General features: G+C 39.6%; 1 protein-coding gene across 1 annotated transcript in view; it reads left to right on the forward strand.

Moving 5' to 3' along the window:
* LOC102830374 (microtubule-actin cross-linking factor 1-like) overlaps nucleotides 1-24639 on the forward strand; it is a 474365-nt gene that overhangs the window by 414662 nt on the left and 35064 nt on the right. The window contains exons 65-83 of the mRNA XM_006867570.1: nucleotides 435-443; nucleotides 1579-1810; nucleotides 2433-2659; nucleotides 8094-8216; nucleotides 8318-8419; nucleotides 8989-9090; nucleotides 9203-9376; nucleotides 9464-9619; nucleotides 9742-9939; nucleotides 10610-10738; nucleotides 11465-11638; nucleotides 14191-14346; nucleotides 14451-14657; nucleotides 14784-14903; nucleotides 17004-17173; nucleotides 19126-19285; nucleotides 20175-20369; nucleotides 20718-20846; nucleotides 21527-21670. Of these exons, the coding sequence (XP_006867632.1) occupies nucleotides 435-443; nucleotides 1579-1810; nucleotides 2433-2659; nucleotides 8094-8216; nucleotides 8318-8419; nucleotides 8989-9090; nucleotides 9203-9376; nucleotides 9464-9619; nucleotides 9742-9939; nucleotides 10610-10738; nucleotides 11465-11638; nucleotides 14191-14346; nucleotides 14451-14657; nucleotides 14784-14903; nucleotides 17004-17173; nucleotides 19126-19285; nucleotides 20175-20369; nucleotides 20718-20846; nucleotides 21527-21670 (2907 nt within the window). The remainder of the gene's footprint in view (nucleotides 1-434; nucleotides 444-1578; nucleotides 1811-2432; nucleotides 2660-8093; nucleotides 8217-8317; nucleotides 8420-8988; nucleotides 9091-9202; nucleotides 9377-9463; nucleotides 9620-9741; nucleotides 9940-10609; nucleotides 10739-11464; nucleotides 11639-14190; nucleotides 14347-14450; nucleotides 14658-14783; nucleotides 14904-17003; nucleotides 17174-19125; nucleotides 19286-20174; nucleotides 20370-20717; nucleotides 20847-21526; nucleotides 21671-24639) is intronic.

Genomic DNA, 24639 nt, shown 5'->3' on the forward strand with positions numbered 1-24639 from the left:
AGACTCAAAAGCAATGAATGTCTTAAGAAAAGCCACAGGTTCCTATTGGGGCTATTTAAAAGTTAGAATAACAGCACAGTTATTGGTCAAGAGATTACCAGCTAGTTACTAGTTCAGAGAGGTGCTTGTGTGGGGAGAAGCAAGAGCATAAGAGAAGTATAAACCCCCAGCAGTTGAGTTTAAAGCATGTAACTACATACTTTTCAACTAATATATTACTGTGAGTGGTACTTTTGTCATGTCTGGATATTTTATTCCTATGTTTAGTCAATATTCTTGGTTAATAATTGTACTTACTCAAGTTTTTCCCCCCACCTTCCATCCCATCTCTCACTCACATTGTGGAATGTGTTACTTTATGTTGTTGCTGCCTGCTCCTGTCTTCCCCACATCGTCACATTTCATTGTTGTGTTGACCGCGCCCACCATTACAGATTACAGAGGTAAGGTACCCACTCCCACTGGGATTAGGATGTTTTTATAAAGCTGGAAATTGAGGTCATTATCAATAAGGAAATTTCCCTTAACCCTAGTGGAGTAAATATTAATTCGTGTAGTTAATTATGCCAATTTAATTTGGCGTAGAACCCAAAGTGAGGTAATGATGGGAAGTAGATTTATTATTAAGATTTCCACCATATTTTACTATGTTGTGTGTTAATTTGCATTGAATTGGTTCCGATTCATAGTGACCCAGTTTAGGGCTTCCAAGGAGTGGCTGGTAAATTTGAACTGCCGACCTTGCTATTCAAACTGACCTTGCAGTCCAGTGCTTATCCTATAGCACCACGCCAGGACTTCTTATTTCATTATGAGAATTTTACAATTGTAGTCATGTTTTTGAAAGTACCAGAGAAGTGGAAAGTTAGTTTATTTAAGTGGGGTCCTGATGTAGCGTAGGATAAACACTGGACTGCCCACTGCAAGGTTGGTGGTTCAGATCCACCATCCATTCCTCAGAAACCCTTTATGGGGTCGCTATGAATTGAAACCAACTCAATGGCTTTTCACAACAGCAAATTAATTTAACTTTTGAATTCCCTTTAATTTTTCCAACATTTTTCTTTTTCATTGTTACATATGATAGGTTGTTAAATTGCATGACCTGATACTTTTAAACTCCTAGTCACGTGCATATTGAGTTTCCCCTCCATTTACTTAGCTGGTTGAGGGCATCTATCTTGTTGGTCTAGTGTGTTGCATGCAACTGTCATCTGGCATGTTGACACTGACTCACCAGTTTCATAGTCCTGTCCCTTTTTTGTCACATTAGTTGGAATAGGAGAAATGTTGTGACAGCAGTAACAATCTGAGTTTATTTCTGGTATATTATTTCATATCTTTTGGTTATTAAAATAAGCTTTCACATCTTTTTTTCTGATAGGTTAGTTCTGATGTACTATGCCCAAGCAGTTTCTTAGCTAAACCCAATACTTAGTAGGCCTCAGGGTTCTTGCTGGGTGTAGTACAGGTTATCCTAATCAATAGTAGCTTTGTACCTTGGCCTTATTCCCTAATATTTCCCCCCAAAGTATGATAGAATTATTGTGATGGCTAAATAGTCCAACATTTGTTCAGTTCCATGATAAAATTGAGCCCATGTTGGAGACTCTGGAGAATCTTTCCTCTCGCCTGCGCATGCCACCACCAATCCCTGCTGAAGTAGACAAGATCAGAGAGTGCATCAGTGACAATAAAAGTGCCACCATGGAGCTAGAAAAACTACAGCCTTCCTTTGAGGCCCTGAAACATCGTGGAGAAGAGCTCATTGGGCGATCTCAGGGAGCTGACAAGGATCTGGCTGCAAAAGGTGCTTGAAGAATCTACTTATTTTTAAAGAAAATCAATAGAATAAATTCTAGGTTGTGTTATCTCCAGCCTCCCAATGGATGTATTTCACTGAATGTAAAGGTTGTATCCAAGTAATAAGTATTCCTGAAAGTCGTTTGGAAATAATTTAGAATTCAGAACACATTTCCCCAATGAAGCAAGGTTACAATTGGTTGTTAGATTCCCAGACCAGGCAACAAATACTCCTTTAACCCCCTAATGTGAGTAAACTATAGTATCAACAATGGGTAGAAAATAACTACCTCTTATAACACTTCACATGGGAACATATAACAAGTGCAGTACAGAACACTGGAAATAGAGTTCTCGTCCCAACTCCTTTGTAAATTGGAAGTTTTGTTATTTGAGCAGTATATTTCCAGATTATCTGTGTGATTTCTTTAAGTGAGAGACCAGCATAAGGGAAAATTGCTAAGATAAAAATCTAATAAGTATAAGGTAGAAGTCTTTTAATTATAAACTTTCAGAGCTTTTCTTTAGGATAATTTTAGTGAAAATGTCAGAATTAGTTGGAATTTCTAATGGGGCTGATTTCAAGTACTTAGAGAAGCCCTGCTCACATCTCTTCTGTACCACCTCAGAAATCCAGGATAAATTGGATCAAATGGTGTTCTTCTGGGAGGATATCAAAGCTCGGGCTGAAGAGCGAGAAGTGAAATTCCTTGACGTCCTTGAATTAGCAGAGAAGTTCTGGTATGACATGGCAGCTCTTCTGACCACCATCAAAGATACCCAGGATATCGTCCATGACTTGGAAAGCCCAGGCATTGATCCATCCATCATCAAACAACAGGTTGAAGCTGCTGAGGTAAGTAAAGATCAGAACCCCTTCTATTATGTGTTTGTTCTCTAGAAAATACTATCCAAATGTGTTATGTTGCCTGTTTAGCCAGGCTGAGCACTTTAAAAGATTTGTTTTTTAGCTTTAATGGGATTTTTTTTCCACTTACAAAAATTAACATTCTTTGATTGTTGCCAGGGATGGGAGGAAATGAAGGACAAATCACTAAGTAGACATATGTTAATTCTGGTGAAAGAAAAGGCAACACAATACGGGCAAAGTCTGTGCAACTTGACCAAGGTTATTAAATAAAGACACTGAGAGGTAGGAAAATAAAGGATAATGACAATAAGAGCTGTAACATACACAATTCTGCAACAATACTAACAATTTGTGAGTGGATACATAAGTAGATCTGTATGCTCAATAGGGTGTGAGGTCATATGGAACTATGTGATATATAGGTATAAGCCAAACTCACTGCCATCAAGTGGATTCCAAAGCATAGTGACCCTATAAGACAGAGTAGAACTGACCTGTATGATTCCCAAGGCTGTAAATATTTATGGAAGCAAGCTGCCACATCTTTCTCCCTTGGAGAGTCGGGTGGGTCTGAACCACTGAACTTTTGGTTAGCAGCCAGGCACTTAACCAGTGCACCACCAAGGCTCCTATATGTAGATATGTCGTTGCCACCATCATTAAGTACCGTCGAGTCAGTTCCAACCCTGTATAGGGTTTCTATACGGTACTCTGGTAGCGTAGTGGTTATGAGTTGGCAGCAATTTGAAATTAGCAGCCGTTCCACATGAGAGAGATGAGGCTTTCTGATCCGTAAAGATTTACAGCCTCAGAAACCATATATAGGGTCGCTATGAGTCAAGACCAACTCCACAACACATAACCAACCAACCAACCATAGGGTTTCTGTGGAGCAGCTGGTGGACTTCCACCGCCAACCTTGTGGTTAACAATACAGTGCTTATCCTGCAGCACCACGCCAAACTCCATATATAGACATTGTTGTTGTTGAGTGCCGTCGAGTCGGTTCTGACCCATAGCGACCCTGTATAGGGTTTCCGAGGAGCAGCTGGTGAGTTTGAACCGCCGACCTTGCAGTTCAAACTGCTTTGCAGTCTGGCGCATTAACCCACAGCGCCATACCAGGACTCCATATAGGCATAGTTGTGGATATTTCTACATACATTCTGATCTTTGCTACATGTATATTTATATATGTAATACAACACATAGAGGCACAGTTATGGCAACTTCTTAGTCAAAACCAAACACTTTGCAAGACTGAACTGCTGGGCGTGAAGGCTAATAGTAAGGACCATAATCTTGGGGAACAGCTAGATCAACTGGCATAGCATAGTTTATAAAGGCATAGTGTCCTACACTGTAGTTCAGTGAGTAACATCTGAGGTCTTAATAGCTTGCAAGCAGCCATCTCTAAGATGCAAGTATTGTTCTTTTTTTTCTGCCTGAACAAGTGAGAGTGAAGAGAACTGAAGACTCAAGGAGGCAATTAGTTCACCGTGCTATTAGCACCTGAGAACAGCAGCCTCTTCTAGCCTGAGATCATAACTAGATGATGCTCAGGCACCATTACCATCTGCTCTTAGCAGGGACTCAATGGAAGATCCACCTGGTTAGAATGGTTGAAAATATAGAACAAAATAATTCATTAAAATAAAACAGACTTACTGTTCAGATAGAGACTGAGGGAACCCATAGCCCAAAGTCACTATTACAACATGGAACTAAAGCCACTCTTAGAGACCACCTTCCAACCAAATCACAGACGACCTCATAAAATAAACTATGAACACTTGTGAGTAATGTGCTCCTTAGAACAATCAACTCTAGTAGACCAGAGGGGCAACATTTGCCCAGAAGCAAAGGTAAAAAGGCCGGAAGGGCAGGAAAGAGGAACAGGGGAAAGCCAAGTGGAAATGGGGAGAATGCTGATACAGTGCAGGGATTGCAACCAGTTAATTTCACAGAACAGTTTGTGTGTGAATTAAAAAACCTCAGTTTAGGAAATAATTTTTTTTCCCCCATCTTAATACTTTCTATTGTACTCCCGATGAGTTAGCCTTAGTGTGGAATCAGTGGTTAGATTATAGATAAATGCAAGGCAGCATTAGAAAATCTAGTGGGGAGAATCTTCATTTTAATCTGAAACTAGAAATAATCAGCTCCAATAAGCATCCATCAGCAATTTATCCATGTTTTACAAAAACAATTGACAAACGAGGTTGATAATTTTTTTAAAAAAACTCTTAGGTGGCAGATTGTTGTTGAGTGCCATCAAGTTGAGTCCAACTGATAGTGGCTGGGTGGGCTTCAGTCCCTGACCTTATGGTCCATTGTTTATGCTACAATGCCACACTAAGACTCCAAGTGGCAAGTTGTTGTTGTTAAGTGCTGTCAAGTTGGTTCCAACCCATAGCAACCCTGTATAGGGTTTCTGAGGAGTAAATGGCAAGCTTGAACCACCAACTTTGTGTGGTTCAAACTGACTTTGCAGTCCAACGCATTACCCCACAGTGCCACACTGGGCCACCTAAATGTCTTTAACCTTTTCTTTTTTATATATAAATTTGTTATTAAATTAATACATGATAGAAAATAATGTTACACAGTTAAATCACCTAGTACACTTTTACAATTTTTCTTTTTTAACTTTTCATTGTGAACAGACAGCTTTGCATTCAACAAATTACACACTTTGTTTCATCTCAATGATTAAATTCCTCTCCCTGCAACAAGTTATCCTACTTCCTCCCTGGAGTTTTCCTTATGGTCTTATATTTCACAAATGAACCAACAAGAATATTTGATGTACACATATGAAACAAAAAAATATGTATTTATTTAAATGCCCTAAGGGCATATTCTGCAAGCCAGCCTCCTGCCTACAGACACAGCCTTTCTCAGTCCATGGGCCTAGAGCCCACAGCTGCTCTCTATCGCTCTCCATGCCTGTGCTTCTTCCACTGCCTCTGTTGTAGCCTCTTTCTAGGAAGGATCATACTCTTCCTTCTTGATGGTCCTGGGGTCCTCCGTTCCTGAAATGAAAGATTAACTTCTCACTTTTAGTTACATACCTCTTTTAACTATTTCAGTTGTGACAATCAAAATTTATCCTGCTACCCATTACTCATAATTGAATCTTAAGATCTTATCAGCATCATCTCCGATCCCTTTTTACCAAATCCATCTGGAAAAAAGGAAAACTATTCAGTGGGGAGTCTACATTACCCACCTCTTTCTGAAACTAAGGACACTTATGAAAGTTTGTAACCGAGCCACCTTGTGACTTTATAGCCCCCCAATTTTGATAGCCAATGTCTAGATTGCCCATCCCTGTCAACCCAGTTTACTGAGGAAACAAGCTTGTTCCTTGATAAGAAGAATCCTTCCATTATAGTTAGAATTTTGAGCAAATGCATCCATAAGCAGAAGGTCCAGTTTATCGAATTGTAGCAATTTACACTTGCTTATAGTATCAAGCATCTTTATCTTCATCTGGTCGAGTTAGCTAGCCATCCAAGCTAGGTCAAATGCATACTAGCTGCTAGTTTGGGGGCTCACACGCACCTTCCTGCCCTTCACACCAGCTGGCCGCTTTACTCTCCCAGTGACTAGGTCAGTGCCTGTGGGCTCACGAATTCACAGCTCCCTAAACTTCAGACCAGCCAGTCTTTCCTCTTCTCTCTCTCTCACCTCAAGGTCAGCAGGTGTCAGTGGAACATGACTAAACTCAGCCTATGTATTCATTGCTGCAGTTCTCCAATTTCCACTCACAATTAGACCCCAGGTGGTCACCAGCGAGCATATTAGACTGCTCATGGTTCCCTTTGAATTTCAGTCTTAGAAAAGGGATTTTCCCTAATGGCCTGACTTTTTGATAAGATTCTTTTGTTCTCCCAGCGTCTCTGGGTTGGCCTGCATGTCTTTTTAAGTGGGAATATCCCTCCTAAGGCCCCATAGTGTACAAAGGCTTAACAAGAAACCTATTTCCTTGGGTAAATTGTAATTCTCCTTTTTTCAAATCCTTAACTTTTGTAAAAGACTTTTTTTAAGTCAATTATTTGACATAATAAAAATAAAAGTGTAGTACAAATATCTAAATTTCAGTTATGGATTTTGATAGAGCCAAAGAATGAAGAAGAAACATTTTTACACTGTGGAAAACTAGATAATTCAAAATATAAATTACTATATTAAATCCCACTGAAGAGAGTTGGAAAGTTCATGGTATAAAACCCTCAGGATTTGAAGTTTGATAGTCATTTCATTTCTGTGGAGGGGTAGAAATTGAGTGTTAGTTTTGTTTGCTTTCCAAAATTCCTTCACAGTCTCATAGGGGGAAAAAAATTAGTGTAGAGTACTGATGGTGATGGTGGTATGCTGTGGAGTTGGTTCTGACTCACAGTGACCCTGCGTAGGGTTTCCGAGGCTGTAAACCTTTATGGAAGCAGAAAGCCTCATCTTTTTCCCACAGAATGGCTAGTAGTTTCTAACTGCTGACCTTGAGATTAGCAGCCCAACTCATAACCACTACACTACCAGAACTCCTTAGCGTTGAGAAATACACGGTAGAAAAGAAAAATCAGTTCTGAACTCTGAGTATCCAGCGATAACCGTTGTCACTTTGACACATTTTTCCATCTGTTTCAGAGAACCAGCTACAGTGTTGTTAGATACCATCTTGTTGCTCCTACTCATAGTAACCTTGTATGGAACAGAAAAAATGATGGCCAGTCCTTTACCATGCTCGCCGTCTGCCTGCTGTTTACCTAATGCTTCTTTCACTTTGTTGTACCCATTGTAGCATCTGCTAAGCTTGTCTTGATACCTGTCTTATGTCTTTTATTTCAGCCATTTTCCTAATTTCTCCCCCTCCTCCTTCCCATCTCCCATTATTGCCAGTCTATAAGCTACTTTTTAAGACCTGGCACAAAACTGGCTTTCTTCAAGATTATGTAGCTAATTTAACTCCTATTATAAGGTCACTATGGAATGGTACCTGACTCGATAGCACCTAACAACAACATGGTAGTCTCTTAGGCCTTAATTTTGTGACTTGTGTTATTTTAGTACCCTTGTTGATATATTTCTCTGTATATTATAATCTCCTTGGAGACCGGAACTATCTCTTGCCTCTTTCAGAGGAACTTACATAATAGGACTGTCTACTTTGACAGATACTTAACCAAAAAAGGGTGAGCTCATTTTATCTTTGCCATTGAGAAAAATAACCACTTGAATCTAAAGTTTCACTCTCTAGATAGACAGTATATTAAGAACATTAACAAACTTTTGTGAAATTGACAGTCCTGCTGAACATCTGCTATTGATAAGAGTCTAAATTAAATTACATTTGCAAAGTTTGGGAAGTCCTGTTCTGCTTTCTGTTTTGCCTTATGTTTTGTTCATTTACATGCAGACTATTAAGGAAGAGACAGACGGTCTGCATGAGGAACTGGAATTTATTCGAATCCTTGGAGCAGATTTGATTTTTGCCTGTGGAGAAACTGAGAAGCCTGAGGTGAAGAAGAGCATTGACGAGGTATGGACATGCTCGTCAGGAATTCAAATGAAACATGTTTAGTGGGCTCAGACTGAAGGGTAGTGTTAATGTAAAAATCTGATGGAATGTTTTCCCTCTAGATGAATAATGCGTGGGAGAACTTAAACAAAACATGGAAAGAGAGGCTTGAAAAGCTTGAGGATGCCATGCAAGCTGCTGTGCAGTACCAGGACACTCTACAGGTGAGCGTCCAGGAGGTGATCACCTAGAGCATGTGGGCTCCATCTTCTCTGGTGTCACTGTCTGAAGTCAGTACAGGAATGGATCCCTTGTACACCTAACACAATGCCAGCTCCCATTTCCGGACAGTTTCCCCTTTTTCTTGAGAAAAGCAGTAACATATATCCAATCTTTTATTCTTCCTGCCATTATTGCATGCTTGTCATATGTATCCTCATGGTGGCTACTCTGTGAAGCGACCTGGCTGTGAAAGTCAGCTAAAGGTTTCGAACCCAGGTAGTCTTAAACACGGTTTAGCACGTTAACTTTGGAATGGCATCACATTGGTAGCTGGCAGTGAGAAATAATAACTTTTATTCAAGTGGAGTGTTTCCAGATAGTAGTTTATTTTGGCACTATCCCAATGATGTTGGCTCAGTTCTTGAATCTCCATATTACAGCAATAAAGATGGCAATCCCTTACCCTCGACTCCACCTAAAAACAGAAATAAATACCACAGTGCGCTTTTTGACTTTTAGTCTTCACCCAACTTTTCCTTCAATTTTTGATTATTTGTATCTTTTATTTTAGGCTATGTTTGACTGGCTAGATAACACTGTGATTAAACTCTGCACCATGCCCCCTGTTGGCACTGACCTCAACACTGTTAAAGATCAGTTAAATGAAATGAAGGTTTGTATCTAGGAATGGCTTTCGCTGCTTTTGAAAAATGGCTGCTTCTATGGGCCTTTTTTAGTTTTTAAAAGCTTACTCCATTGTTAACAATAAGCATGTCTTTTGATAGGAGTTCAAAGTGGAAGTTTACCAACAGCAAATTGAGATGGAGAAGCTCAATCACCAGGGCGAACTGATGTTAAAGAAAGCCACTGATGAAACAGACAGAGACATTGTCCGAGAACCATTGACAGAACTCAAACACCTCTGGGAGAACCTGGGTGAGAAAATTGCCCACAGACAGGTAAGGCAAATGGTGGCTTAAGTAAATCTACTACTGTCTGCTTTTATTTAGTCTCCTAATATTGCTTTTATATCTTTTTCTGAGCAGCATAAGCTAGAAGGTGCTCTGTTGGCCCTTGGCCAATTCCAACATGCCTTAGAGGAACTAATGAGTTGGCTGATTCACACTGAAGAGCTGTTAGATGCTCAGAGACCGATAAGCGGAGACCCAAAAGTCATTGAAGTTGAGCTTGCAAAGCACCATGTAAGTAATTTTCATCTCTACGCCTATTTGTATGAGACCTAATGCTGCCTTTTGATGTGTGTGCCATAGGGAATCAGGCTGACGGTATCAGTAGAGACATTATGTCATTCAACATTTTTTAGGTTCTCAAAAATGATGTTTTGGCCCATCAAGCCACAGTGGAAACAGTCAACAAAGCTGGCAATGAGCTTCTTGAATCTAGTGCTGGAGATGATGCCAGCAGTTTACGGAGCCGTTTGGAAACTATGAACCAGTGCTGGGAGTCAGTGTTACAGAAAACAGAGGAGAGGGAGCAGCAGCTTCAGTCGACACTGCAGCAGGTGTGTGCATCATCCGCGTTGCGTGGGCAGAGGTGTGCACATAACAACGTTCAGGAGAATGTCTAAGCCAAAGAGGAAAGCAATCTAGGGTATAACCCCTATATCTTGAGAGCATGGTCCATTGTATGCCAGGACTTGTCTGAAAATAACATTTTTCATTCGGTCATTTTGTTATATTAACATAATGTCTCTATTGGTAATAGTATCTTCAAAGCTAGTAAAACCTCACTATCACAAAGTTTTTTCACAAATTCAGATACTTGTTAGATCAAGTCAGGTACCTCCATGTTCAGCAGTAGCCTTGTCAACTAGTCAGTTCACCAGATTATATCAGACATTATATTGTTGTTGCTGTTGGTAAGTGCTGTTGAGTCGCTTCCAACTCATAGCAACCCTGTATAATGTTTCCCAGGAGCGGCTGGTGCATTTGAATTGCTGACCTTGCGGTCCAGGATTCCATATAACATTAGAGTGGTGTCTAAAGAATTCTCCTTTCTGACAATAAATATATAATAGATTGGTCCCATGCTAATCCAGCAATAGATTAACTACCTGAGTGAAGTCTAAAATTCCTCCCTCAAAGTAGTTTCCACATATGGTCATTTAGAACATTTGCTTTTAAAACCGAGAATTGACTGCTGACCTTGTTGACATTGTCTTTACTCAAAAGGCCCAAGGTTTCCACAGTGAAATTGAAGATTTCCTCTTGGAACTGACAAGAATGGAGAGCCAGCTTTCTGCATCTAAGCCTACAGGAGGGCTTCCTGAAACAGCTAGAGAACAGCTTGATACACATATGGTAAGGAAAATTCTTCAAGTTGAGCATAAGTTTCCAATGTTCAATAGCTCCGTTTTAAATCCACACAGGTATCTGGGACTGTACAAAGTCCTACATTTTCACTGACAATATATGACAATAAGCAGCAATCCCTAAACTACAACCTTAATAATTGTTGCTTATTCAGGGATTTTAATACCTTGCCATAGGCAGCAGTAGTCACAGGGAAGGGTCAAATGGAAATAGATTGGTGAACTGGTAAATTTTTAGTTGGTCAGTTGGGTTGGCACAATGGCATTGACTTGAAGGTCAGAGCATCAAAAAGGCAAATAACACCGATGTGACTGCATTTTAAAAATCAGTACTTACTGTGAGTTTTGGTAAATCCAATTGCTAATGACCGTATTTCAGGGAAGTGTACTAAGAACAAAAAACAACATCATTTCAAGGAAAATCCTTTATGAAAAGAGTAAATTATTATTATTAGAATCTTTTTTTGTGATCTCTGATCCTAAAGAAAAAAAATTTCCTATTCACTTGGTGACAGATTTATTTTAATGTTAAAGAAGAACAGTGGGCTTCATTCCACAATAACTTAGCCATTGAATTGAATCCAAAAGAAAGACTTTTTATGGGACCTTCTTGAACTTACCCAGGCTGTGCTAAATATGTGTATGAGTATCTTCCAGGGAATGAAGACCCCCAAAGGCATTTGTGTGTTATTATCTTTGTTGCCTTTTTTTGTAGGAACTCTATTCCCAACTGAAAGCCAAGGAGGAGACTTACAACCAATTGCTTGACAAGGGCAGGCTCATGCTTCTAAGCCGTGATGATTCTGGATCTGGCTCCAAGACAGAACAGAGTGTAGCACTCTTGGAACAGAAGTGGCATGTGGTCAGCAGTAAGATGGAAGAAAGAAAGGTATTGTTATCAAATAGTGTGTGATTGCTGTGTTTGAATAGTTTGCTTGATGATTGCATTGCACTCAATTACCATCTTATTTCTTTCAAGAGTTGTCAAAGACCAATATACTATAACAAAATGGCTCCATACTAATCAAGCTATCTTCTTTGGTGTTGAGTTTTGATTTTCTATCTGTGTCAAGTTGCATTTATGGTGCTAGTTTTGCCAGTATTTAATATTCATTCCTTTTTCTGTGCCTACCAGCTATGGCTTTACTGCCTTTCACTAAATAGTGAACCCATGGGCTTTAAATACATGGTTTTGCTTTTAGTTGGTGATTTTGTATTAGGAAGGTGGAAGGGGCAAGGCATGCAGGGAGTTAGACTAACTTAGCATAGGCAATTGGTTTCTAGTGTAAGTGCAGTTCCTAGTATATGGCCTCTCCCCACTCGTCATAAAACATAAAACAAATGATCTTCAAAACGATGGTCAAGAGTTTTTTTTCTAAAGAAATATATACATATATATATGTGTGTGTGTGTGTGTATATATATATATATATATATATACACACACACACACACACACACACACACACACACACACACACACATATGGAGTCCTGGTGTGGCGCTGTGGGTTAATGCACCAGACTGGAAAAGAGTACAGAGTTCCACTGTATTCTGTGTTGGTCAGATCAGTTGCGAATTATGTGTTCTGTTGGTCACATTGATTCAACAAATAATTATCAATCATCTGTGTACCAGGCACTGTACTAGATATATATTGTTAAATGCCACCAAGTCCATTCTATATGTGGCAACCCTATATATAGTGTTTTGAGGAGTGACTGATGGGTTTGAACCTCCACCCTTGATGTTAGCAGTCCAGTGTTTATTATACAGCACCACACCAGAACTCCTTCTACTAGAAATATAGTAAAAGCAACAAAGGCATAGATCCTACTTTCATGGAATTAGTGGGCAGAAGGACATAAAACAGACACATATAAATGAACATGTTATATGAAGACTGATCAGAGGACCTGAACAGTATATTTCTGACATTCTAGATCTTGAGTAATCTGTCATCTTCAGTCCCTGCAGAAGGCAGAACTAAGACTAATAAAAGCAGGCAGATTCTGACTCATTATCAAGAATTATGTATAGGTTTGTCCTAAAAGTTGAGTGGGTTCCCTCAAGAGATCATCATCAGTGGAACTGGTCAAACCAAGGCTGGGTGTCAAAGGTAGAGTTATGTTTGATTTTGTGAGAACCTTGCATCTCAAGATCACTAAAATTAACTAAAAGTGTATGATGCTATATTAAAGAATTTATATGTTACAGTGTGGAAAAAATTCCTGCCATCTAGGAACTCGCAGTGTATTAATCTCAACACTTATATGATAGATTTAAAGGATTTGATTTGACCACTTGATTGGTTTAAATTGGACTGTATATTTTATTACATTCATTGCAATATTTTTCCATATTACAAAAGTATCTTGAAAGCACAAAGAAGAAAATTTTTAAAAATTGTACAAGTTAGTCAACTAGAATTAACGCTACTTAAAACCACTGTATATCTTTGCTTTTTGTTTTCTGTGACTATTTTAGGTATGTTCATTTTTAGCAATCTGTCATTATTCTAATCTTCCTGCCTGTTAGGCAGGCCAGAGGCAGGAATCTCTGAGGATAAAACTTCAGGATTATGGAGGGTTAGGATGTAGTTGTGGAGAGTAGCATTAGCGTGAATGAGCCAATGTTTTTGGCTGTTCTGATTCAGGTCATTTTGCACAAAGAAACAGAGTGCCTCACAATTTATATCTGTTGTTAACTGTCGAGTCAGTTCTGACTCATAGCAGCCCTTATAGGGTTTCCAAGGAGCAGCTGGTGGGTTTGAACCATCACTCTTTTGGTTAGCAGTCCAGTGCTTATTCTACAGCGCCACACCAAGACTTCTCAAATTTACATCTAGTGGTAAAAATTTTGCCCAGAATTCTATGGCTTCTTTCAATACCTTTTCTATTTATAGTAAAAGCATACGTTTCAGACTAAGCCATTTCTGGGTTCCATGTTTTATGAAAACCTGTATTTAAACAGAGAACATTGCAGTGAAGTGCTTTTCATTTAGTTGTTTTCACTCCATGCACAGTACATTCAAGGAAGCAGACTCTGCTCAAACCAGGTTGTTGATCCTGCAGCTAGCTGTCACCAGTTCACAGTCAGTTCCCTTGCACTTACTGAATAGTTTTATTCCTGTTCTTTGCTATTTCAGGAGGTGGAGAGTGGCCGAGAAAGCAGCTTAGATGCTAATTGTGCTTGCTTTCCTTTTCCATGTGCACAGTTATTGTCCAGGCATATCAGTTTTAAACGCTAGCATTAAATGTCCCCTGCTTTACAAACAAAGTGTGTTTGGAGGTTGATTAAATGAGGCTTCCTTTTTAGAGATCATTTCATTTGGTATACAATGCATGTCTTTGTCAATGAAGCTATAATTCCTGAATTTGGCACTTTTTCTTTTTATGTATGTGGGGTTTTTTTTTCCTTTCCCTTTCAATGAAAATTTAGTCAAAGCTGGAGGAGGCCCTCAACCTGGCAACAGAATTCCAGAATTCCCTACAAGAATTTATCAACTGGCTGACTCTCGCAGAGCAAAGTTTAAACATCGCTTCACCTCCCAGCCTTATTCTCAACACCGTCCTTTCCCAGATAGAGGAACACAAGGTAATTGTGTCCTTAAAATGTTGTTGCCTCCCTTTAAAGGAGTCTTCAAAAGAAATGCTCCTTTCCCTGACCTTAAATTTAAAAGAGCAATGTTTTTCTCTCAGGTGTTTGCTAATGAAGTAAATGCTCATCGAGACCAGATCATTGAACTGGATCAAACTGGAAATCAGTTAAAGTTCCTTAGCCAAAAGCAGGATGTTGTTCTGATCAAGAACTTGTTGGTTAGTGTCCAGTCTCGGTGGGAGAAAGTTGTCCAGCGTTCCATCGAAAGGGGGAGGTCTCTAGATGATGCCAGGAAGCGGGCTAAACAAGTAAGTTATAAAAAATTCTAATTTTTTGAACAGCCTCGTACTCCACTAGAGTGGTTCTCAGAAAAAAATACATTGAATAATTTGCATATTCATTCCTACTATGATTTATTTCTTATCTAATTTTAGTTTCATGAAGCGTGGAAAAAACTGATTGACTGGCTAGAAGATGCAGAGAGTCACCTAGACTCAGAACTAGAGATATCCAATGATCCAGACAAAATTAAACTTCAGCTTTCTAAGCACAAGGTAAAGCAGTTCATTGCTCTCAGATACTCACTGAAGCTTATCACTTGCTAAAAGTAAAAGTCACCTCTTATCAAAAGAAAACGAATTGGCTAATGGTAAAAATTAAAGACGATGAAGCCAGGGTAATCTGAAAGCATTCCAGTTCATACATGCTCAAGTTCTTTTCCAAACAAAATGTATCTAATTAAACATGTTTTCGTGATCAGTAGATTGAAGCAGACAAGTTCTCTCAGTAATACACTCATCTTAGTTTTTATTTGCGTGCCTTCAAAAAATGTCCAGCTAAAGCAGTGACTTCCTAGTAGATCTGTTAGGTGAGTTCAATTCAAGCAGAGTTTATGGCAACTGTTTTTGGGATCCCAAAATGATCATCTTGGTAGATGTTTTTAAAAAACACAGGATGATTACAGGAGCTTATTAGGAAGGAATTTTAATAAAATTATAAACTGCATTCGTGGTAAAAAGACAAGGTAAATCACACTGAGAAAATTTTTCCCATTACAACAATGCATGTGCTCATTCTTCAAGGGCTCTCCTATGAGAATTCTATTGGGAAACTTAGCTCTGGTAGCGTAGTGGTTACGAATCGGGCTGCGAACCTTAAGGTCAGCGGTTCGAAACTACCAGCCGCTCTGCGGGAGAAAGATGAGGCTTTCTACTCCCGTAAGGATTTACACCCTCGGAAACCCTGTACAGGGTCGCTATGGGTCGGAACCGACTCGACGGCACTTAACAACAACGACAACAACCCTACAGCCCTGAACTTGCCGCTTCAAACTTTGTTTCCAAATCTCAAAGACTATTTAAAATGAATACAATTTGAATTCCTCAAGAATGCTAAAGCTGCCATTTTGATGTAGTATAAATTGAAGTGCACAGAATTATTTGGTGAAGGATTAGCAAAATGGAAATACCACCTTCATACAGAGAATATGTCACGAAACAACAGATTCACATTTTGATATTTTTTCTGGTGGGCTGACTTTTCTTGTCTTGCCTCCAAAGCAGATATCTTGCTTGATATTCTAACAACCAAACAGTCCACTTTTTTTTCTGCTCGTCTTTCTTTCATTAAGAATCTGCTCCCAGCAGTTTTTGGTTGATCTGCATGTCTTTTCAAGTGGGAATGTCCTAACTCAGAACGTTCTATATTGGGCTCAGAATTCCACCTAAGGCTTCATGCTCCACAAAGGTTTAACACGAAGCCTATTTCTCTGGGCAAATTCTAATTCCTCTTTTAGCTAATCCAATCAGTTATGGGTTGCAGATGGGTTTACAAGCTTTCTGTATTCATAATTTCCAGTATTCATTTCTTTCACACTTAAATGTCTGTTTTACAGTAATACACAGGAGAAACCAATATCCACAAGACAGTCAAGCACCTAAATATTTTTCCCCTTCTTTACCTATTCAGACTATGTCTTGATGCCTGTATCACATAGTGCAGTTGTTCCAAGGTTGTGTATACATCACTGTTTATCTCTGTCCTGTTTAGCTCAGAAGGAGTTCTGGTAGCGTAGTGGTTACGAATCGAGCTGCTAATCTCAAGGTCAATAGTTCGAAACTACCAGTTGTTCCGCAGGAGAAAGATGAGGCTTTCTGCTCCCATAAAGATTTATAGCCTTGGAAACCCTGTATAGGGTCGCTTTGAGTTGGAACCGACTCCACGGCACGTAACAACAACAAATTTAGCTCAGGCATTCCTCCATAAGTCTTCCCCTACCTTCTTTGTTAATCTGCCACCCTCCTTCGTCTTGTGTGTTTCCTGACCCTTCTTTTAGCAATACTTTTGACTTACCCTGTATCTTGACACTATGGAACAATGGCAGTATCCTTGTGGTTACTTAAATAGCAGTTCAAACAAAGTAATTGTGTAGAGTAGCCAGTTAAAATAGTCTTTTTGAAATAGTCATGCACACTGCTGTGCAGCATGAATAAAAGCTTAAACATTTTGAAGAATAATATATTGCTAATTTTAGTTCATCAAAGTAGTGATATTCATCCTATATTTGGTTTTCAACCTGGAAACTTGACTTTTTGTCCAAAGTCAAGAAGGCATCTGGCTTTTAGCATGCTAATTTCTTTTCTTTTTGGAAACAGGAGTTTCAGAAAACTCTTGGTGGCAAGCAGCCTGTGTATGACACCACAATCAGAACTGGCAGAGCACTGAAAGAAAAGACTTTGCTACCTGATGATACTCAGAAACTTGACAACTTACTGGGAGAAGTCAGAGACAAGTGGGATACAGTCTGTGGCAAGTCTGTGGAGCGGTGAGCATTAAGTGTTCCCTTCGTGGATCTGTGTGTTATCTCAAAGGTTAAGAGGCTCCATTCTTCAATTCCATAAGATGGTCATAAAGCTAAATCATTAGAAACAGGTTCTGCAGCATCTCTTTACATTGCAAGTTAGTGCAGAGTTACAAGATTATTAGAACAAAAAGTATTAAAATCCTCTTGTTTTAAACTTGAATCTTACTGTATCAGAAGTGGAGAGTGTTGTAAAATCAAGCCCACAGTAGCTAAAGATCAGTAACTGACGTATGGAGTACTCTCACTTTATATCAGACCCTGTGCACATCCTATATGTGTGTTACCTCATTGAAACATCATTGTACCTGACCTTTACTGAGCACTTGGTATGTGCCTCTCACACCACCCTCTGAGGAAACCAGAAAAAGAGATTGTTTAACTTCCCCAAGATGAGCTGAGATTTGAACCTAGGCAGTTTGATTCTAAAGTTGACATTTTCATTCACTGTGACCGACTGCTTAATACTGCCTGGTGTGACGCCGTAGGATAAGCACTCGACATCAAAGTCGGCCATTCAGACTCACCAGCCATTCCTCGGAAACCCTATACAGGGTCACTATGAGTCAGAATTGACTTGACAGCACTTACTAGCAACAAGTTATTATCATAGCTCTCTGAGTTATGTATTGTTTTTGCTCTTATTTTTTAAAGGGGCCAAAAGAGGTTAAAGAGGCTAAAAGAGATTGAGAGGCAACCCAGAGTTGTACTACTAATATAGAGTTAGGAGTTGAATTCTTGTAAATACAGACCATTCCCAAAACCATAATCAGAGACCTTGTGTCATTAGAATATATCCATATGTACAACCATTGAATAAACTATATGATGTCAAAACAGCATCTATACCCATCACCTACATCAAACGTAATGAGTTCTTGAGAGTGCTTTGATTGAAAATGTCTAGGCATCTTTTTAGTCACCTTTTAAAACACTGTTTCATTGTGAATTGAGTGACGATTTACAAGCAGCAAATCTGTTTCACATTCAACAAATCTTACATACATTGTTTCATCTCAATTTCAGTCCCTTCAGAGTAACATCCCACTTCCTCCCTATGCTTCTTGTTGCCATTCCTCCTCCTTTCTTACCCTTCTGAATTTTATCCTTAGGCAAATGCTGCCCTTTTGATCCCAAATGGTCAACGATTCTATGGTGTGCGTACCTCACTAGTGTTGTTATGCCTCCTACATTCTTACCTATTATTAGTCTGAAAATTGCTTCACAGGGAAGTGAGTTTATTTACTTCAGGCCTAAAGAGTAAATAAGGGCCACAGGCTCAAGGTACACTTGTCTTCATATGACCAATAAACCTGATCTTTTTATGATTTTGGGTTTTGTTACACATTTTCTCCCACTCTATCCAGGACCTTTAGGTGTGGTCCATTTCAGAACAGTAGGTAGTGGTAGCTGAGCACTGTCTAGTTTTTCCTGTTTCAGGGTCATGGAGACTGATGCTCAGATGGTCCATTTGTCCATTGAAGTATTTTCAAGTGTCTTCAATTTTCATCATTCTTCCCTCTGGACAGGGAGGGACCAATAGTTACACCTTAAATAATCACTTAAGAACTTTTAAGACCCCAGTCGCTACTCACCAAAGTAGAATGTAGAACATTGTCTTTGTGGACTATATTACCCAGTTGGCCTTGGTGTGCCCCAAGTCTTATCACTTTTTGGAAAGTATTAACTGTAATGATAATACACTCAGCAAAACATACAGTAGTTAATCACTTTCTACATGTAGACGTCAATGACACTGATTATATTCTTCAAATCTTAGTCACTGTTCACAGTGTTTCTAATGATTCCAACATGGGGTCCCTCACAGTATAAGCAATATTCCCTTTCAGCAGTCAGAACTGTGAACCATTCATAAAAGAATCCCTAATTGTGGTGGGTTTGTGTGCTTTTCTCAGGCAGCACAAGTTGGAGGAGGCCCTGCTGTTTTCCGGCCAGTTCATGGATGCTTTGCAGGCCCTGGTTGACTGGTTATACAAGGTGGAGCCACAGCTGGCAGAGGACCAGCCTGTGCATGGGGACCTTGATCTCGTCATGAATCTCATGGATGCCCATAAGGTGAGGGGCAAGCTCTGGGCTGTTTGGAGGGAAGGCTGCTTGGGCCTGCATCTAAGTGCACCTTCTGCTCTGTGTTCACTGTCTAGGTGAGAAGAAAGCCTGACAGAGCCTGTATCTCTGTTCCTTGTTCTGTGTGTTTAAACCAACTAGTTTTGGGATTCTATACCAGTCATAAAGCATTCACCAAAATGGATTTGATTGCGATTTGGCAATGTTTTAACTTTGAGGCCCCACCCTTCCTGTTTATATTCCTAAGTTGAGTCACAAAATGAATTACAATTTAAGTGGAGACCTCAAAGATACCCATTTCCACCAACTCTTACCATAGAAAATGAGTGCTTTTGAAACCACTTCTGAACCTAACGCCATGCATGTCATTATTTCGTGTACTTTTCACCTTTTCCCATAAGACTACAGTCTAGGAAACCCTAGAGGGGAGTTCAACTCTACCCTATAGGGTCTCTGTGAGTCAGAATCAGCTCCGTGTCATACACCACCCCAGACATGCTGAGCTACATGATGTCGGCCTGCACAAAGCACTCCACTTTACCTTCTTTTTATGTGCTTAACAGATGAGTTTTTATTTAGCTCTCATAGCTGGGGAAATGTTGATATAACTACTCCCATTTTACAGATGAGAACACCAGAATGCAAGAAACGTAACTAAGCAACTTATCTTAAAACCAGGAAGCATAACTGCCTGAGCTGACATTTAGAGCCAGATGTTCTAGGTGTTCTTCTGCATAGATTGTCCTGCTCCCCTCTGCATACAGCACACAGGATTGGGACCTACCAAGGAAAATTGAGCTAGATAATACCTTTCACTGTGATTTGGCGTCTTGGACTCAGAATTTCTCAGATAGGCTAATTCTTCTATTTTCTTTTATAGGTTTTCCAGAAAGAACTAGGAAAGCGAACGGGAACTGTGCAGGTACTGAAGCGTTCAGGCCGCGAGCTAATTGAGAATAGTCGAGATGATACCACTTGGGTCAAAGGACAGCTCCAGGAACTGAGTACTCGCTGGGACACTGTGTGTAAGCTCTCCGTCTCCAAACAGAGCCGACTGGAGCAGGCCTTAAAGCAGGTAAGAGAGATTTGCTGGACTAGCCTAAAGGGGATGGATTTGAGCCAATCTATTGTAGTTTCCTTACCAGGATCAGTGCCAGCCAGTCTTAAAATTAATGTAACAAAGTCAAAATCTGATACCCTGAATGTTCTACGTGACTTTGACACTTATTTCTATTAGAAATAATACAGTTACTGATTTTACAAAGACCCACAAATGAAAGGTGACCTTTGTGGGGTTGGACAGGGCCATCAAATGCCTGTGATACACTGAAGAGCTCAGGCCCAGCTGTCTTCCCCAGCATGCTCCAGTGTCAAAGACTTGGCTGTAGAGAGAGCTTCAGTCTCTTACGCTTGGTTATTTCAGGCAGAAGAGTTTCGAGAGACTGTCCACATGCTGCTGGAGTGGCTTTCTGAAGCAGAGCAAACGCTTCGTTTCCGGGGAGCGCTTCCTGATGACACAGAGGCCCTGCAGTCTCTCATTGACACCCACAAGGTAATCCAGTCCCCGGGGTATGCTGCTGCTCTGCTAGAAAACATGAGACTTCCTATGAGAAAGGAGCAAAGTCAGAAACAAGAGGGAAGTGAATGGTGACTTTTGTGACACTTTCAAGGATCAACATTCATTCACTTTCACACAAGTTTTACATGCTGGTTGTGATTAGACATTATCTAAAGAAAAATGTGGGTTATTTTACCTCACACTGACACTCCTTTGTTTGACTTCCTTTTTACTATCTTTGGGCCCTACTCTGTTCCTCAACAGTTACTTACCAAGCTACAAAGTATAATATAGTATCTGGGGCCTCATTCTCATTATCCGAATTAAGTTGGGAAGTGTTTCCTTTTTAATTTTTGTGTTAATTTTACATTAGCCGTGCAGAGATTTTAATCTTGGCATTTTATTGTAGGTACATTAAAAAATAATATAGTGTTCTGTGTTGTTGTTAATGTGCCAATCTTGTTGATTTTGACTCATAGCCATTCTCTCAAGTTCCCCAGGTCTGTTAAACTGGGGAGAAAATGTCTGGCATGTAAATAAGACTATTTTAGGGAGCTATGTCAACACCTGGGAGACAGGTGTTTCACATTGGAACTTATTCCCCCTCAGTGTGAGCTAGCAGTCCTGGTAGAGCAGTTTTCTTAAATTTCTGTTTTAAATTCTTTTTCATTCAGGAATTCATGAAGAAAGTGGAAGAAAAGCGAGTAGATGTTAATGCAGCAGTAGCCATGGGGGAAGTCATCCTGGCTGTCTGCCACCCTGATTGCATCACCACCATCAAGCACTGGATCACTATTATCCGAGCTCGGTTTGAGGAGGTGAGTCATTGGTGTTAAAGGAAGACTGCACATGCTCGATACAATGAATTTATAGTGAAAAAATGCTACAGAGCTTTTTGGTGTTTTTAAAAACTAGGTAAGGAATCTTATACCATTTTTATCTCACTGTTAATATTTCATCAAAAATTGAGTTCACATTTTAGTACAGACTGTTTTTTTGGTAATGTGCAGAAACCTGCAAGATTCATGCAGGTACAGTGATGTGTTATTTACAACAGATAGGTTGGGTGTGTTGTTTTCCTCCTTGCTAAGAAGCCTCCCACCACTTGTCTATTAGCTTGTTGAGCTGTGGTGGCTTGCTGTTGCTGTATTCTGGAAGATATGCCACTGGTATTTTAAATACCAGCAGGGTACACCCATGTAGACAGATTTCAGCTGAACTTCCACACTAAGACAAACTAGGAAGAAGGAGAGATGGGCTACTTCTGCATGTTTAGCCACTGAAAACCCTATAAATAGTAGTGGAACACTGGCAAGTAGCACCAGAAAATTGAATATTGAATCATAATGAATAGCACCAAATATTGCCAGATGTAGTGCTGGAAGATGAGCCCCTCAGATTGGAAGGCACTCAAAATACAACTAGGGAAGAGCTGTTTCCACATGATGACACAAATTGAAGTAAAGCTTGTAGGGCCTTCATTTGCTGATGGGGCACAACTTAAAGTGAGGAGAAACAGCTGTAAACGTCCATTAATAATTGGAACATGGAATGTATGAAATGTGAATCTAGGAAAAATTGAAAGTTGTCAAAAATGAAATGGAACACATAAACATCGCTATCTTAGGCATTAGTGAAGTGAAATGGACTGGTATTGGCCATATTGAATCTGACAGCCACATGGTTGACTATCCCGGGAATGATAAATTGAAGAGGAATGGTGTTGCATTCATTGTCAAATCGAACATATCAAGATCTGTCTTAAAGCAAGGCAAGTGATCGGGTCACCTCAGGGCAAACCCCTTTCTAAGAGTAAGGCTTAATGGGAATACATGCTCTGATTGGTAACCATGTTTGTCACCCATAAGGGGAAGTGAAGGAAAAACAGCAATGAAGCTGCGAGCTAAGCCCCACTAGTATTCAAATTTACACTCCAACCACTAAAGCCAATGATGACGAAATTGATGAGTTTTTCGAACTTAATCAAAAATTGATCAAATCAAATGTAATCAAGATGTATTAATAATTACTGGCGATTGGAATTTGAAGGTTGGAAGTAAAGAGGAAAGGATCCGTAGTTGGAAAATCTGGCCTTGGTGATAGAAACAATCCTGGAGATCACATGATAGAATTTTGTAAGATCATTGACTTATTCATTGCAAATACCTTATGTAAACAGCATAAAGACAACTGTATACATAGATTTCACTAGATGGAATACACAGAAATCAATTTGACTACGTATGTGGAAATACATGGTAGAAAAACTCCATATCATCATCCAAGACAAGGGCAGGGGCAGACTTTGAAACAGACCATCAATTGCTCATATGCAGATTCAGGTTGAAGCTAAAGAAAATAAAAAAAGTCCACAAAAGCTAAAATTTGACCTTGAACATAACCCCCTTGAGTTTAGAGATCATCAAAGTCAAATACTATAATGAAATGTGCAAAGATCTGGAGTTAGAAAACCAAAATGTAAGAACACGCTCATCATTTCTCAAGCTGAAGGAACTGAAGAAAAAATTAACGGCTCGACTTGCGATACTGAAGAGTTCTATGGGCAAAATGGATTCCTGGTGTAGTCCTGTAGGATCAGCACTGGACACAGTCCTCAGCGAGCCACAATTTCTCAGTTCAAACGCACCAGCAGCTCCTCAGAAACCCTATACAGGGTCAGTATGAATCAGAATGGACTCAGCAGCACTTTAATGACAACATGGGCAAAATATTGAATGATGCAGAAAGCTTCAAAACAAGATGAAAGGAATATTCTGTACCAGAAAGAAATAGACAATGTTCAACTATTTCAAGAAAACTACCCTGCCAGAGGATTGGACGCAATCCTTATTTGTGCCTACTCCAAATAGAAGTAACCCAACAGAATGCAGAGATCATCAAACAATGTCATTAATATAACATGCAAGTAAAATTTTGGCTAAAGATAATTCTAAATCAGCCACAACAGTACATTGACAAACAACTTCCAGAGGTTCAAGCCAGATTCAGATGAAGACATGGAATGATGGATAGCATTGCTGACATCAGATGGATTATGGTTGAAAGCAGAATACAGGAAAGATGTTTACCTGTCCTTTATTGACTATGCAAAGGCTTTTGACTGTGTGGATCATGACAAGCTATGGACAACATTGATAGAATGAGTATTCCAGAACACTTAATTGCGCTCATGAGGAGTCTGTGCGTAGACCAAGAGGCATTCATACAGAACAAGGGTACACTGAATACTTTAAAATAAGGAAAGGTGTGTTCCAGGGTTGTATTCTTTCATTCAATCTGTACACCAAGCAAAAAATCCAAGAAGTTGAATTATATGAGGAAGAAGAAGGCATCAGAATTGAAGAAAGACTCATTAACAACCTGTAATATGCAGATGATAACAACCTTGCTTGCTGAAAGAGTACTTAAAATACTTACTGATAAATTATAAAGACCCCAGCCTTCATTATGGGTTGTACCTCCATGTAAAGAAAACAAAAATCCTCACCACTGGACTGATAAATAACATCATGACAAATAGAGAAAAGATTGAAGTTGTCTTTTTGCTTGGATGCATCATCGGCATTCATGGAAGCAGCAGTCAACAAAATCAAATGTCGTATTGTATTAGGCAGATCTGCTACACAGACCTCTTTAAAGCGTTCAAGAGCAAAGATGTCAGTTTGAGGACTTAGGTGTGCCTGGCCCAAACCATAGTATTTTCAGTAGCTTCATATGTATGTGAAAGTTGGACAGTGAATAAGGAAGACAGTACAAGATTTGATGT

This window comes from Chrysochloris asiatica, unplaced genomic scaffold (genome assembly GCF_000296735.1).
Source record: "Chrysochloris asiatica unplaced genomic scaffold, ChrAsi1.0 scaffold00106, whole genome shotgun sequence".
In the NCBI taxonomy this organism is placed as follows: Eukaryota; Metazoa; Chordata; class Mammalia; order Afrosoricida; family Chrysochloridae; genus Chrysochloris; species Chrysochloris asiatica.